The 13,347-nt window shown below is 37.8% G+C and overlaps 1 protein-coding gene across 3 annotated transcripts in view; it reads left to right on the forward strand.

Annotated features, from left to right (window-relative positions):
• Positions 1-13,347, forward strand: part of LMBR1 (limb development membrane protein 1) — a 281,805-nt gene that overhangs the window by 253,495 nt on the left and 14,963 nt on the right. For all 3 annotated transcript variants that reach the window (XM_063125954.1, XM_063125945.1, XM_063125963.1), the window contains 5 exons: positions 3,777-3,903; positions 4,355-4,423; positions 6,210-6,274; positions 7,146-7,218; positions 13,196-13,276. In XM_063125954.1, the coding sequence (XP_062982024.1) occupies positions 3,777-3,903; positions 4,355-4,423; positions 6,210-6,274; positions 7,146-7,218; positions 13,196-13,276 (415 nt within the window). The remainder of the gene's footprint in view (positions 1-3,776; positions 3,904-4,354; positions 4,424-6,209; positions 6,275-7,145; positions 7,219-13,195; positions 13,277-13,347) is intronic.

Here is a 13,347-nt window from a genome sequence, read left to right on the forward strand (position 1 = left end):
GGGCTTGATATATACCTTAAACATACCATGAACATAAAAATGTTTCCCAAGCTTTCTAGTTGTGTAAAGGCAGTGCCTGTAAAAAGTAATGTTGACATACCTTGAAAGGGGTCAAGATGTTCTGCAGCAATTGTGTGTTAAATTTTGAGCTCTGTAAAAACATGTCAGTTTATTGTTCAGCATCTCTCCTCTCTTTGCTTTGTTTTTAGGAGCACAGAGTTTTAACTTGATAGTGTAGCTGAACTCTTGCATTGCTGGTTAATTTATTTTTAAGTTAATAGGAGGTTTAAGATGAAGCTCCTTGGAAATTTTAATTCAGTTTAATAATTAAGCAGTTTGATTTTTGTAGCCTGTTGGCTTTGTTATGATATCTGCAAATGTTTTAATCATTAATACGGTATATTTTAGTAAGTTATATAAATTGTGTGGTGTGTGTGTGTATAGGGGGGGTGGGAGGAGAAGTTGGAGGGAATTTTGAAATGTCCATTAGGTTTATATTCCAGAATGATGTTTTGCTTTGAATAACATGTGCATATTCCTGCTTGTACAATGGTGCTTTTAAAGTGTAGGCTTTCTATGGCCTGTGGGTTTGTCAGTTACCAAGTTGGTCTGCAGCTGATGCCCTATGGCAAGCACCATGGGCCTGCATGAGTATGAGATGCCTTGTTGGACCAGATGCAGCCTACATGCCTAGGCTTTCTACCTCTGCTGTAAACCTGCACTTTCATTTGCCTTCTTAGGAAACTGCCTTATACTGAGACAGACCATTGGTCCATCTAACCCAGTATTGTTGGCACTGACTGGCAGCAGCTCTTGAGGGTTTCAGGCAGGATTCTTTCTTTGCCCTACCTGGACAAGCCAGAGATTGAATCTGGGACCTTCTGCATGCAAAGCATGTCCTCTGTCACACTGAGCTATGGCCGCTGCCTACTCCACTACGGCCACTACTTATGTGTTTTTCACTTGACTGTTTTCATCTAGCTAAACTTGGAAGAAATTTTTTTGATATTTGATGTGTAGGTTTAGAGCGAGGGTGGGCAACTTGTGGCCGTCCAGATGATTTGGCCTGTAACTCTCATCAGCCCTAGCCATCATAACCAATGGTGAGGGGAAAAACAATATAGGTTGTTTCTGGGCATCCAGTTCCCCTATAGTGAAGTGGAACTATAGTACAACTAGAAGTGATCCTGTGGACTTTTCTGTCACCATGCTTTCATGCTTGGCCTCTGCCCAAAATGTGACAGCCATGTTGGATCTCCCATGCGCCCTTGTTCTACTGGATTTCAAACATCTGCAACTGCGAAGGTCTGGGTCACAAAATTTCAGGTTTAAATAAAGTATCTACTGTAGGGCACAGTCTTATGCATGTTATATAAACTGTGATGTGGGCGTAGTGGCCAAAAGTTATATGTGTGCTAATTTTTTATTAGATCTTAATTTTTAATGTTTCAGTGCTTGATAGTGTTGTACAGATTTAATAATACTTCTTTAAAAAAATAGTTTTGTAAATTGGTGAAAACTGTAAATAGAGATTGACAAATCTCTTGCTGTGAGAAAATGCTCATCTGAATTAATACATACTGTTTTGGAGTAAAACCTAGAATACTATTCTTTGTATCATATATGCTTGTGAACACTTATACATTTCATTTGCTTAAGGAATTACTCAAGCATGATAGAATTGCTTTTTTTAATGGCTTCATTTACTGGACTCCTGAACACACACAGCTCGTGATATGCTGGGTTTGTTAGAGCATTCAGAGTTAGACACACTTCTCTGTGTGCTCTGGTCTTTTGGAATTTTCTGAAAGTATGAAATCTGAAAATTTTAAGTTAAGAGACTGATCCAGTGTCATTAGAAAATGTGCATTCCATGCACAGAGAGAAACTAGCCCCTAGGTATGAGCTGTAAACACATTTATTGCGAGGCACGTCTTAAAGTGTTTAAATTGACATAATAGTAATCCTCTTTAATACGGATTTATTGGGGGAGGAGAAAGGACTTTTTACTTAGTAATTATGTTTTGTGCTTCCTTGTCTCTCATTGCTACAAGATTGTAAAGTCAGCTGCCATTCATACATGAGCAGGGTTTCCAGCTGGAAAAAAGCTACTTTATAGGCATGTCCTGTTTTAGAAGGATTGTCAGGATCTTGTTGATGAGCCTCTGCAGTAGGATAATAATAATAATAATAATAATAATAATAATAATAATAATTTTCTTTCTTTCTTACCCACCTCAATACATCTTAAAAATTCATGATTTAACATTGATCTGGATAGGCCTGCCGGAAAAGGCTAGTCTTTAAAGCTGCCTTAAAATCACACAGCGGGTTAATTTTACGAATCTCCTCTGGCAGGCCATTCCACAATCTGGGGGCGACAGAAGAAAAGGTCCTCTGGGAAACTGATGTCAGCCTAGTTTTAGCTGACTGAAGTAAGTTCACCCCAGAGGACCTGAATGTGCGGGGTGGACTATATGGGAGAAGGCGATCCCGCAGGTAACCTGGACCCAAACCATTTTACAGGATGACTGTAATCATGAAAAGAAACAACTGCAGACACATGGAAAATGGGGGTCAGAAATGTATATGGATTATAAAATTGCTTTTGTGAAAAGGAAGCTAATAATTTAAAACTTGCAGTCTTTTCCATTGGCAGTGAATGTCATAACACTTCTGAGGCTTTCAAGCATATACCTGGGACTTGGGAGACTAAAAATCCCAAGGAAACCTGTTTGATAGAAATAAGAATTCAACATGCGCTATTTCTTGTGGGGAAGAGAAGTAGTTAAATGGAATAGGGTGTTTACTAGAACCCCACAATCCACCAACTGGAGCCAGATACAAAAGGCATACACTTTGAATGAAAGAACTCTGACCCCAGGAGTTTGTTTTGACTACCAGAACTGAGTTCACAGCCCCTTCCATCCCCAAATCTACTCCTAGTTCCCTCTCCCCCATTCGTCCTTTCAACATGTAATGGGGAGGGGTGGTTTCATTTTATTGTTTACCCAAATCTGCCTTCTGCCCATCTCTGCTCCAGCTTTCTGCACACACATACATGACTGGGTTCACATAGTCACAGAGGGGGAAATAAGCCATGGTGGGAATTACAGCATGGCTTGTTTTGTCATGCAAATCAATCAAGGTGGATTCTTGCCATGGGTAAGAAGCCACCAGAACCTTACAACACAACAGCCCATGGGTTCTGGGGGAGGGGGAGGGGGATAGGGGCAGGACAAAAGGTAGGTATGTGGACAAGAGATCACGTTACATACTGAGGGACAGAAGGAAAACTTGTGATAGACACCATGAAATTAACTAGGGGGGAAATGGAACAAAATGAGTTGTGTCCTACATGTGCTCTGCTCTTGAGGGTGCTATAGGCTGAAAGGAACAAAATAGAAACCATTGCACTGGAAGACTGTATTTGCACTAGATGGAGACATTGTACCTAGGTAAAGCCTAATGTTGACTCAGCTATTTTTCATAATTGAATTTCTGTTCTATTGATTGGAATTGGAGATAAAATTTGTCAATACGCATTTTATCTGAGTGATTTCATAGAAGAAATCTGCCTTTAAAAATGGCCCTGAAATAATATGTAAAGAATTTTGCAATGAAATTACTCAGAATTGTGGTGCTAGTTAGGAATTGTCAACTAGTTTTCTACACTTTTGAGTGTAGGCTCTCAAAAGTTGTTTTTTAAAAGTAATATCAAACAGCTATATCTCTATATTTGTACATATTTAAATGTGAATTATTTTTTGTTATAGGGGATCAAAGCACGCATCCTGGAAACTCTTGTTATGCTCATTCTTCTTGCACTGCTTATCCTTGGAATTGTGTGGGTTGCTTCAGCTCTCATAGACAATGACGCTGCGAGTATGGAATCTTTGTATGGTATGGAATTTTTCATAACATACACTACTATTTTTAAAGCATTGATATGAATAACTGGCATTTTAAAATTCTATCCTATTTCAGTGAGTGGAAGGCAAGGGGAGTTGCATTTGTTAGGTGAACAGTTGTCTTCACTGAAGCTAAAACTACATGAAGAATAACTGTATTCCTGGGATAGATTTGTCCATGTCTCATTTTTAAACATTTGAAGACTTCTTGTCTTTGGTTGGTTGTGTTTGATGTTAAAGTGCCCAAGTATTTGTGTTCCATAAATTCAAAGGGGTGATAGTCAACATACATTTTTATTAAGACAGTAACAGAATAATTGCAGAATTGCCAGTGTTTCATAATTACTTCGATACAGTAATCAGCATACTATATTTTCATATTTCTTGTCTAAGATAGGCAACATAGTGGATAAACTGAATCCGTATTACATTTTTACTTCCAGATCTTTGGGAATTCTACCTCCCTTATTTATATTCCTGTATATCATTGATGGGATGTTTATTACTTCTACGTAAGTCTTGCAATATATACTAGAAGAAGAAATAATGCACATCTAAATGTTTAAAGCATTTTTGGCCTTTTAGTACAGAGGTCTTCACCTTTTTACCCCTAGCTATTTTTGTTAAATGCACTTGTTAGTTATAAATAACCTCTGTGTTGAAATAACCTATATCTTGGCATTCATAAGAGTACCTTTCATGTGTATGTAATATGCTTTGCAAAGTCTTGTTATTTCTCATTGTCTCTGTGTTTCGAATATTGTCTATTTTACAGAAAGAGGGCTAGACTTTTGAGAGTTACCTAACATGTCATGAAAATTTTTGGCCAGCTTCAGCCTCTCCTGGACAGGGATAGCTTGGCCACACTGGTACAGGCACTAGTGGCTCTCAAGACTGGATTACTGCAATGCAGCCTATGTGGCTCTGCCCTTAAGGCTGGTCTGGAACTAGTGCAGAATGCAGCTGCTTGGGTGTTGTCAGACGCTGCTCCTTTTCAGCATGCAACTCCTTTGCTGAGGGAGCTGCACTGCTTGCCCATTCACTACTAGGCCAGGTTTAACATTTTGGTACTAGTATATAAGGCTGTAAACAACTTGGGACCAGGATAACTGAGAGGGCGCCTTCTCCCTTATCAACCTGCTGGTTACTGAGGTCATCAGATGGCATGCTTCTGGTGGTTCTGCTTGGATTGGAGAAGAGCCTTCAGTGTGGTGGCCCTCATTCTGTGGAACTTCCTGCCTCTGGAGGTCAGGCGGGCACATTGTGTTGTTTTTGACCTTCTGAAAACACAATTATTTCAAGAAGGCACCCTTGATTAACCAGCCATGGTTTTTATTGGTATTCTGTTTTTAAAACAAAAAAATTAATATGGTGTTTTATTCTTTTTATCTTTTATTGTCCATCACCCTGGAATCTGTTTAGATGTGGAGTGGTATATAAATGCTGTAAACAAATATCTCAGTTTGGGAGTTTCCGGTGAGATGTATAGGAACATAGGAAGTTGCCTTATTCTAAATTGTTTCAGTCTAGCTCAGTATTGTCTATTCTGACTGGCAGTAGGTCTTTAGCATTTCAGGCCGAGGTTTTTCACATCATCTGCTACCTGAGATACTTTTTACTGGAAATGCTAGGGATTGAACCTTCTGCACGGGAAGCATATGTTTACCACTGAGCTGTATTCCCTCCCTAGTATATGTTCAGAATGAGGATGCATCTGTATTTGTCAGGAACACCACTTGTACAGAATGCTACATCGAGTTTTAAAATTGGTTGCCAGTCAACAACGATAGTAGGGAGGGATCTGCTTTTTTCAAGTAAATCAGAAGCTCCAGCAGGCATCGTAGTTAGTTTCATCGTTGTGTCAGTTCTGAACTGACATGTTTCATATTTCCATTACATAATTCTTTATTTTTGTTTTCATATTACTAAAGTTTAAAGCTAAAAGTGATGTGACTTGATTGTCTAGTTTAATGGGGAAAACACTTCATCCTGTTATTGGCTAATATTCTACCAATCTTGGGCAGCCATTTAGTTATTTCTTGGGGTGGTGGTGGCATTTTATAGAATACTCTGCGGGGAGCTTTAGTGGTCAAGTACATAGTTAGACTTTATGCAACTTGTAAGGGTGTGCTTATCTTGCTAATGTACAGCTGCACATTCACGATATTAATTCTGCCATAGTCTTATTCAGACAGAAATATCAGGTTGTATTCTCTTTGGTAAAAACTTTGAAAGTCTGCGTAATGGAGACTGTAATCTGTAAAATCCTGCCTGGCTGATACATGTCTTTCTCCACAGTATGCACGCCAGTGGGACTTTCACGAATGTTTACAGTGATGGGTCAGTTGCTTGTGAAGCCAACAGTAAGTACTTCATGATTTTAACTTGTAACAAATCCAAAACTAGAAGATGGCTTTAACTAAATCTATTTGACAAGTTCTATTAAGGGATCTGCATTATAAAGATCCTCCTAGAAAACCAATCTCAACTCTTGTCCTAGTTTAGCTTTTCTTATAGGAAGATGGGTTTTTCTATATAAACACTATTCCTACAAAAAATTAATCTGTCTAACTTTATATAAAACTCTATCTCTGATTGCATATTTGCAGAATTGTTTGTGGTCCTTACCTGTCATCAGCTTATTATTTTATTATAAAACTTCCCTATATTTAGGGGACATGAAGAGTACTGTATAGGATCGTTTCTATTAATATAAATTAAAAATTATCGTTTGGGGACTAAGAGAAAGTCTTGTCAGAAGGTCAAAAGAAAAATCAATCCATTTTTGTGAATCCTGGATATTTATAAATAGAACATGACAGAACCCAAGTCAACCTGGATAATTTTACTACGTAGAAACTGATTATATGAATGTGACCTGATTTATTTACTCTTGCTTGTGGTCTTAAACCAGTTTTACTGAAGGACAAATTAACTCTCAATGAGACAGTGGATTGGCATATTACAAGTTAAGGAAGCTCTTGTTCACAAATCTTTACCTGCATACATAACATGAAAATGGTATTTTCTGTTTTCCATTTTGTATTATTATTAATGAACGATAGGATTTAAGTTAGTATTGTTTAATTGGATATGTTTTAATTTGACAACTGAAGGCCAGTTCACATTTGGCCCATTAGTTTACCCTTTGCACCTGGATCCCAGTTCTCTCTGCATGTTATATGTGTCCTGGTCTATATGTGGACTGTCCTTGACGCACATTTTTGAATTTAGATCCTTGAAGACCTAGATGAACAGATATATATCATCACCCTAGAAGAAGAAGCTATCATAAGAAGGCTAAATGGTAGGTATGTTTTGATTCTTACCATGATTGCATTTGGCTCTATATAGAAGCGAGAGAGAATGTTGTTGTTTTCATAGAAATTGTACGGTTTTATTGTTGCTGAAGTCCATGTCTGCCTTTACTTAAGACTATGAAAATGTACATTATTTATTTTTATGTTGGAATAAATGAGAGTGAGCACTTTGGTTTTCTGGATATATTCTGGAAGTTTATCATTGCAGTTTTCTAAAGTAAATTGGTGCTTTTACACTAGTAATTCTAACAGTGAGATAATTTTTAATGGCAATAGTTAGATACCCAAACAGCCTTATTGAAAAAGAGTGCCCTTACTGATCAGATGTGAGTCAGTGTTTTCTCATTTTAAATAACTCTGAAAGAAATGCAGAGTTGGCAGCTTTTGGGCCATTATGAATTTTAGGTATCTCCTGTTCAACAGAGAGTACTATATTAAAGATGTAAAAAGAATGTCTGGGTTTTCAAAGTCATATTTTGCACTCAGGCTCTTTCTTTCGTTGTTGTTTTACCCATAATTGATATAATAGCTATGTTTCTTTTAATCTTTCTAATTTATCAATTCTTTTATAATACCTGGTTGAAATAGGACACTAGAAATAAAATCCAGGATACTTCTGTTTAGACCAGGAATTGAAGGTACAGCTCAGAATTAAGGTTACTTTTTTTCTTACCAACAAGAGGTGAAGAAAATGGCAGCCAGTTCTAATGGTGTACTTCAGTAGTATTGCACTAATGGTTAGTGGTGGCAGTCATTTTAAATAAAGGTACAGCCAAGAATATACTCTCTTGATTGGTGTGAGAAAGATGTTACAAGAAAATCACGAAAAGAAAGACGAAATGTGTATAAATAATATTCTCCTTTCCAGTAGATGGTACACACATGCATTCTGCTGGATTGTGGCCCAAGAGTTTATGTACTGTGTTGGCACTTACACAATTGAATTACTGAAATGAGGCTGCTATTATAAGCAATTCATAAACTAATAAAAACGAAGTACAGCATGAGCACAACATTGGTCATGGTGGATCTACAGTAATCACAGGAAATCATCTGTTCGTCTATTATATTTTTATAAGCCTTTTACATATAGTGTTACAGCTTGAATTTGAAAGAAGACCTCTAGATGTTTTAAAGCATCTGCTCCATAGGATAGGATTTTATGTTACCTATAACATAAAGGTGTGTTCGAATTTCTTTGAAGCTACAGTGGAGTAATTATCACTTCTGTGTTTGATGTTATCATGCAACTTTGCAATAATAGCTGCTGGATATTTCATGTCATTGCGGTGCTTATAGAATGTTTACAGGTTTTTTTGTTTAAATGAAATTTTGATTCTTGTTCACAATTGATTTAGAAATATCTACTCTCAGGGAATAAAATGGGAAGACTAGAATATATTTCAGTATCTTAGAGGTTTTCCTATAGAACTGCCTAGGTTCAATCCCCTGACATTTGCAGGTAGGGCTGGAAAAGACTCCTGCCTGAAATCCTGGAGCACTGCTGCTGGTCAATGTGGGCAGAATGGAGTTAGATGGACCATTGGTCTGACTCATTATAAGGCATTCTATGTTTCCTTTTCCAAGTTACATCATTCTGGCATGGTTTTCTGCCCCACTCCAACTCAGTTCTCATTAGGGTGTTTCCCAAAGATTGTTTTTGTACTTCTGCAAACCTTTGGTTTCCCCACAAAGCTTCTTGTGCACAGATACTGCTGTTCTGGCTACATAAAGATCCATGTTTGGAGAACTGAGTTCACTGTTAGCATATATGATTTGCAATGGGCACACATATTACCTAGCAGTGGCTAAACTCATTGCTGGTAGACATATAGCACATTATGTACATATCACCAAACAATAGCTAGAAATATCACCCCATATGACTATTTATTCCTGCCACTGCAGTAATATGTAGCGCTGGCCTCCTTCCCATTCCACACCTACGCTGCCACTTTTGGAAGGTGGTTTCTGCCTCTGTGCTGTGATGTCAGACATAACAGGTTATGAGGTGGCTGAGATAAATCATCATAGGAAGGCTGTATCTAATAGTCTTTGTAGTGTGTTTTCTGGCTCTAGGAGTCAATCTACAAATTATGCTAAATGTGTGATTATATTTAACATGTCTGCATTTTAATGCATTTAAAAAGCTGTGGAGCACGGAGGGTGTGTGTGATTTGGACTATAGGCCAAAAGAGTTAATCTTTTCTTCAGTGCCACAGTCCCAGTGAAACCCCCCTCTCATAAGAACATAAGAATATCCATGCTGGATCAGACTAAGGGTCCATCTAGTCCAGCATTCTGTTCACCTAGTGGCCAACCAGCTGTTGACCAGGGACCAACAAGCAGGACACAGTCCCACCCATGTTCCCCAGCAACTCTCCCTGAAACTGATACTTTCTGTAGGAGAGAAACTACTGTTGGTGTGAATAACTGCTTTGCTCCTACAGCTAAGAATAGCTTTTGGGTTGCCGACTGCAGTTTTTGTCCAGGTTTGTAAGCCTTAGAGCATGGCTTCCGTAGGTCTGGGGACAAAAAATAAGAAAAGTGCCAGAATTTCCAGTTCGCTGTCGAAATTTGGCTGCAAACTGCTTTGTAGTGCTATGAAATGTTACGGAGTACCACAATAATTAAATTTAGCTTGTTTTAGCTTGCTTTTGGTGCTCTTTAATGGCTATGGAGTATCAAAAGGAGCAGATTTAGCTTGCAAAAAGAAGTCTTTACTAGTTTGTGTGGGGGGGGGAGGAATTCAGTGGGGGTGGGTTGGGGATGGATGCGTCCCGCTGACCGCCTGTTCTCTCCTTCCTTAGAGAATTGGAGGGTTTAGAGCAGAAGCGCACAATCTGCAGCCCAGAGGCTACATATAGCCCACCAATGCCTTTACTGCATTTCCCCAAGGCTGCCCTGAATCCCTAGAGCCAAAATCCCCCCACCACCTGGCTTATTTCTTCACTGGCTGTACTCGCCTGCACAGAGATCTTTACACAGATTACTTTTTCCCTGCCACTGCTAGCAGCAAAGTAACAGCGATCTGTATTAGAACCGCTGGGGTATGCTCGAGTCTGCAAGTGCCCAAGCCAGCATCACATATGATCCTTGGGACTGAAAGGTGATAGATCTGTGCTTTAGAACGAGAGCCAAAACCAGCAAAATATTTCTTTTAGGTTCTTGAAAAGATTAGTTGGTTTGCTTATTATAAAATATTCAAGATTTCATGTAAAACATAATAACATATTTTATATAAAAATTCCTGACCTTAACATGAAGTTTCTTTAGAAGCCTCCTTAGCCTATGGAACAATTACCTCAAAGTTGCTATGGAATATCACATGCGTAGCTAATCTAGAAATTTTGTACTAGCCAAATGACACCATTGGATGCAACCCTGTGCCTTTGTAAGCTGGTGAGAATGAACAAACACTAAATAAGGAATATCGAAGACTAGACGTACAACAGATATTAATCATATTTTTGGCAGAAATTCAGATACTGCTATAATGCGGAACCTGCCTCTGATCCTGAAAAGCAGGAAAAACTTTGGTAGCGATAATCTTAATGTTTTTTCTATGTGATGGATTTTAATTAGCAATATTTTTTTTACTTCAGGGCTGGTTTAATAGGTTCCTTCTAGAAATCAAATGGCAAAAACATAATTTATTATGAATCCTTTGCTTTTTAAAAATCTGCTTTTTAAAGGTAGTATAAGGTATTAAAACACTTATACCTTTAGCATGTGAATTTTATATAAATTTATTGGCACAGGAAGTTATTAGAGAGGAAAAAAATCATCCCTATAATTGTTGGTCTGCATTAACTGTTTTGTTATGGAAGAGACACAGCTATGGAAAAAGAGTTTCTAGCATATTGTATTTCAATACCCCCATCATTCCTACACCAAAAGAATAAAGCCAGGACCTTCTTTATATTAAAAAGGAAACATTGCCCATAGCTATTAGTTTTCCTGAATCCAAGGAGACGGGTGGGGCAGGATCAAAAATACTTATTTGATCAAAGTTATTGGCTCTGAAGGTATTCTAACCTATGTAAGAAAGATGAAAGGTGTTGTTTTTATTGCACACTAGTAACAGTGTAATTTTGAACTAATTGGTGTTGAACTGCCAATCACCTACAGGGAATGCAAATAGATACTCCTACAATTTCCTTTGAGGTACTGAAATATTATGTTGGGGCTGGAAGAAAAACAAAATAATACTGTTAAATTGACCTTAAATGAGCTGCTTTGTGGTTTTCTTGGAGAATCCCTTCCAATTTTTCATGACTAGTCTGAACAAGTCCTGTCTACCAGTTTGATTTATTGGCTAGACAATGCAGACATTAAACTTTGGTGCTTGTTTGAAATAAAGTTGAGAGGCTATAGTGCTTTGAATAGTTTGTGCCGTCTTTCAGAAATCTGATTTGATTGCTCTAAACTGTTGCTGTGCTCTCTGGAAAAATATTGGGATTAGCATTGCCCTGTTATCATCTCAGAGGAAGTTGTAAGAGCTGTCATTTCGTTGTCAGTGTAAATATTAAAGATTTGATGTATTTCCCTTCAAGATTGATGTGAAAATTACTGCAGATACAGAGTACGTGGTAAGCATCCAGACACCTGTATTTAGGATACACAGAGCTGCCTTATATTGAATGAGTCCATTGGACACCCAGCCCGCTATTCATTAGTCGAAAGGGGCAGCTGCTCTTTGAGGTCTTTACTAGCTCCGTCTATAAGTAGAGATGCCAGAGACTGAACCTGGGACCTTTTGCATTCGCAGTTTGTGCTCCACCTCTTGATCTACGGCCTTTTTCTTTATGCAAAATGGTTGGAGGCACTTGCCCTTTATGCTATGTTTCCATGTAAATTCAGAATACAACTCATATTCTTGAACTGAAAATTTAGTCATCATTTTTGGGAAAATGCAGTTTGCAATTTTTCACAAGATTAGCACTATGGATACTAGGATTTCATTAAGAAACAGTAATATTAAATTGGAGGGCTGCAAAAGGCCTCAAATGCCTGCATTTGGTACACGAATTGCACGCACCCAAATCAGCTCAAGCAGTCATAAAGGTATAGTTCTGGTCCTGACTGTACATATGATGAAAAAAAAGATGCACTTTACTCATTTTGAAGAAATACATATTAAATTATGTTATTACAAGTAATTTTGCAAGTATCAAATATTAAAATTACTTTATTACAGGGAATTTTGCAAATCTCTGCTATGTAAGCATGTTAATCAGACTGTCTTTTTACTGCAGTTTCCCTAGCACTAACAGATAAACTAGATTCTCATATAATAAATTATGAGGCTTCTTTTTATGAGGAAGTAAGCTTCATTCACAACTACTTCTGGACTGAAAAGAAAGTGAAAATAGAATCAGAACTCATTTCGTTTTAGATATATCTGGATGTGTGGTTTCCTGCTTTGAAATATTATATTGTTTTGAAGTATAAAAATAAGGTAGCATTTTAAAATACTAGTCGGGTTGTGGCTTGCGTTGAACCTACTCACTGCTGGTAAATTCATATTGCTTCATGATAAGGCTACCTTTGGTGTCAGAGGCCATGCAAATAGCCTGTCTGATTAAGAGCTTGTTTCCTTAAAGGACACACTGCTCCTTTGTAAGTTTGAGGCAAAATGGTGGCAACATGCAGTTGTGTAAAAGTACTTAGCACGAAGGCAAAATTGTGCAAAATGCAGCTATTGAAAAGCTGTCTTCTTGGTTTCTCCAGTATCATTCGGTATTGCTTTGTGCTTCATATCATGCACAACTGGAGAAGTAAGAAGGAATCTCATTGGACTTATCAGTGATATTGCAGATTTGTTGCAGAAGACATGTATACTTCGTGGTGAGCTCATCTGTAGTTCTCATAATCACGTCGTAGTGTGCAAAATAGTAGTGTGTTACTCAAGGATTGTTTTAGTAGTCATAACTCAATGACCATGTCTTTGTACTTCAATAGGGGTATCTTCTCCAATGGAGTACAACACAAAGCAACTGGAACAGGAACTGAATAATGTGAAGGGCATGAAGACAAAATTGGGTAGCTACATCACTCCTTCTGTGTGTATAATGTTCTATGTATATTAAATTCAGTATAAAATTACTTTTTAT

This window comes from Elgaria multicarinata, chromosome 1, assembly GCF_023053635.1.
Source record: "Elgaria multicarinata webbii isolate HBS135686 ecotype San Diego chromosome 1, rElgMul1.1.pri, whole genome shotgun sequence".
In the NCBI taxonomy this organism is placed as follows: Eukaryota; Metazoa; Chordata; class Lepidosauria; order Squamata; family Anguidae; genus Elgaria; species Elgaria multicarinata.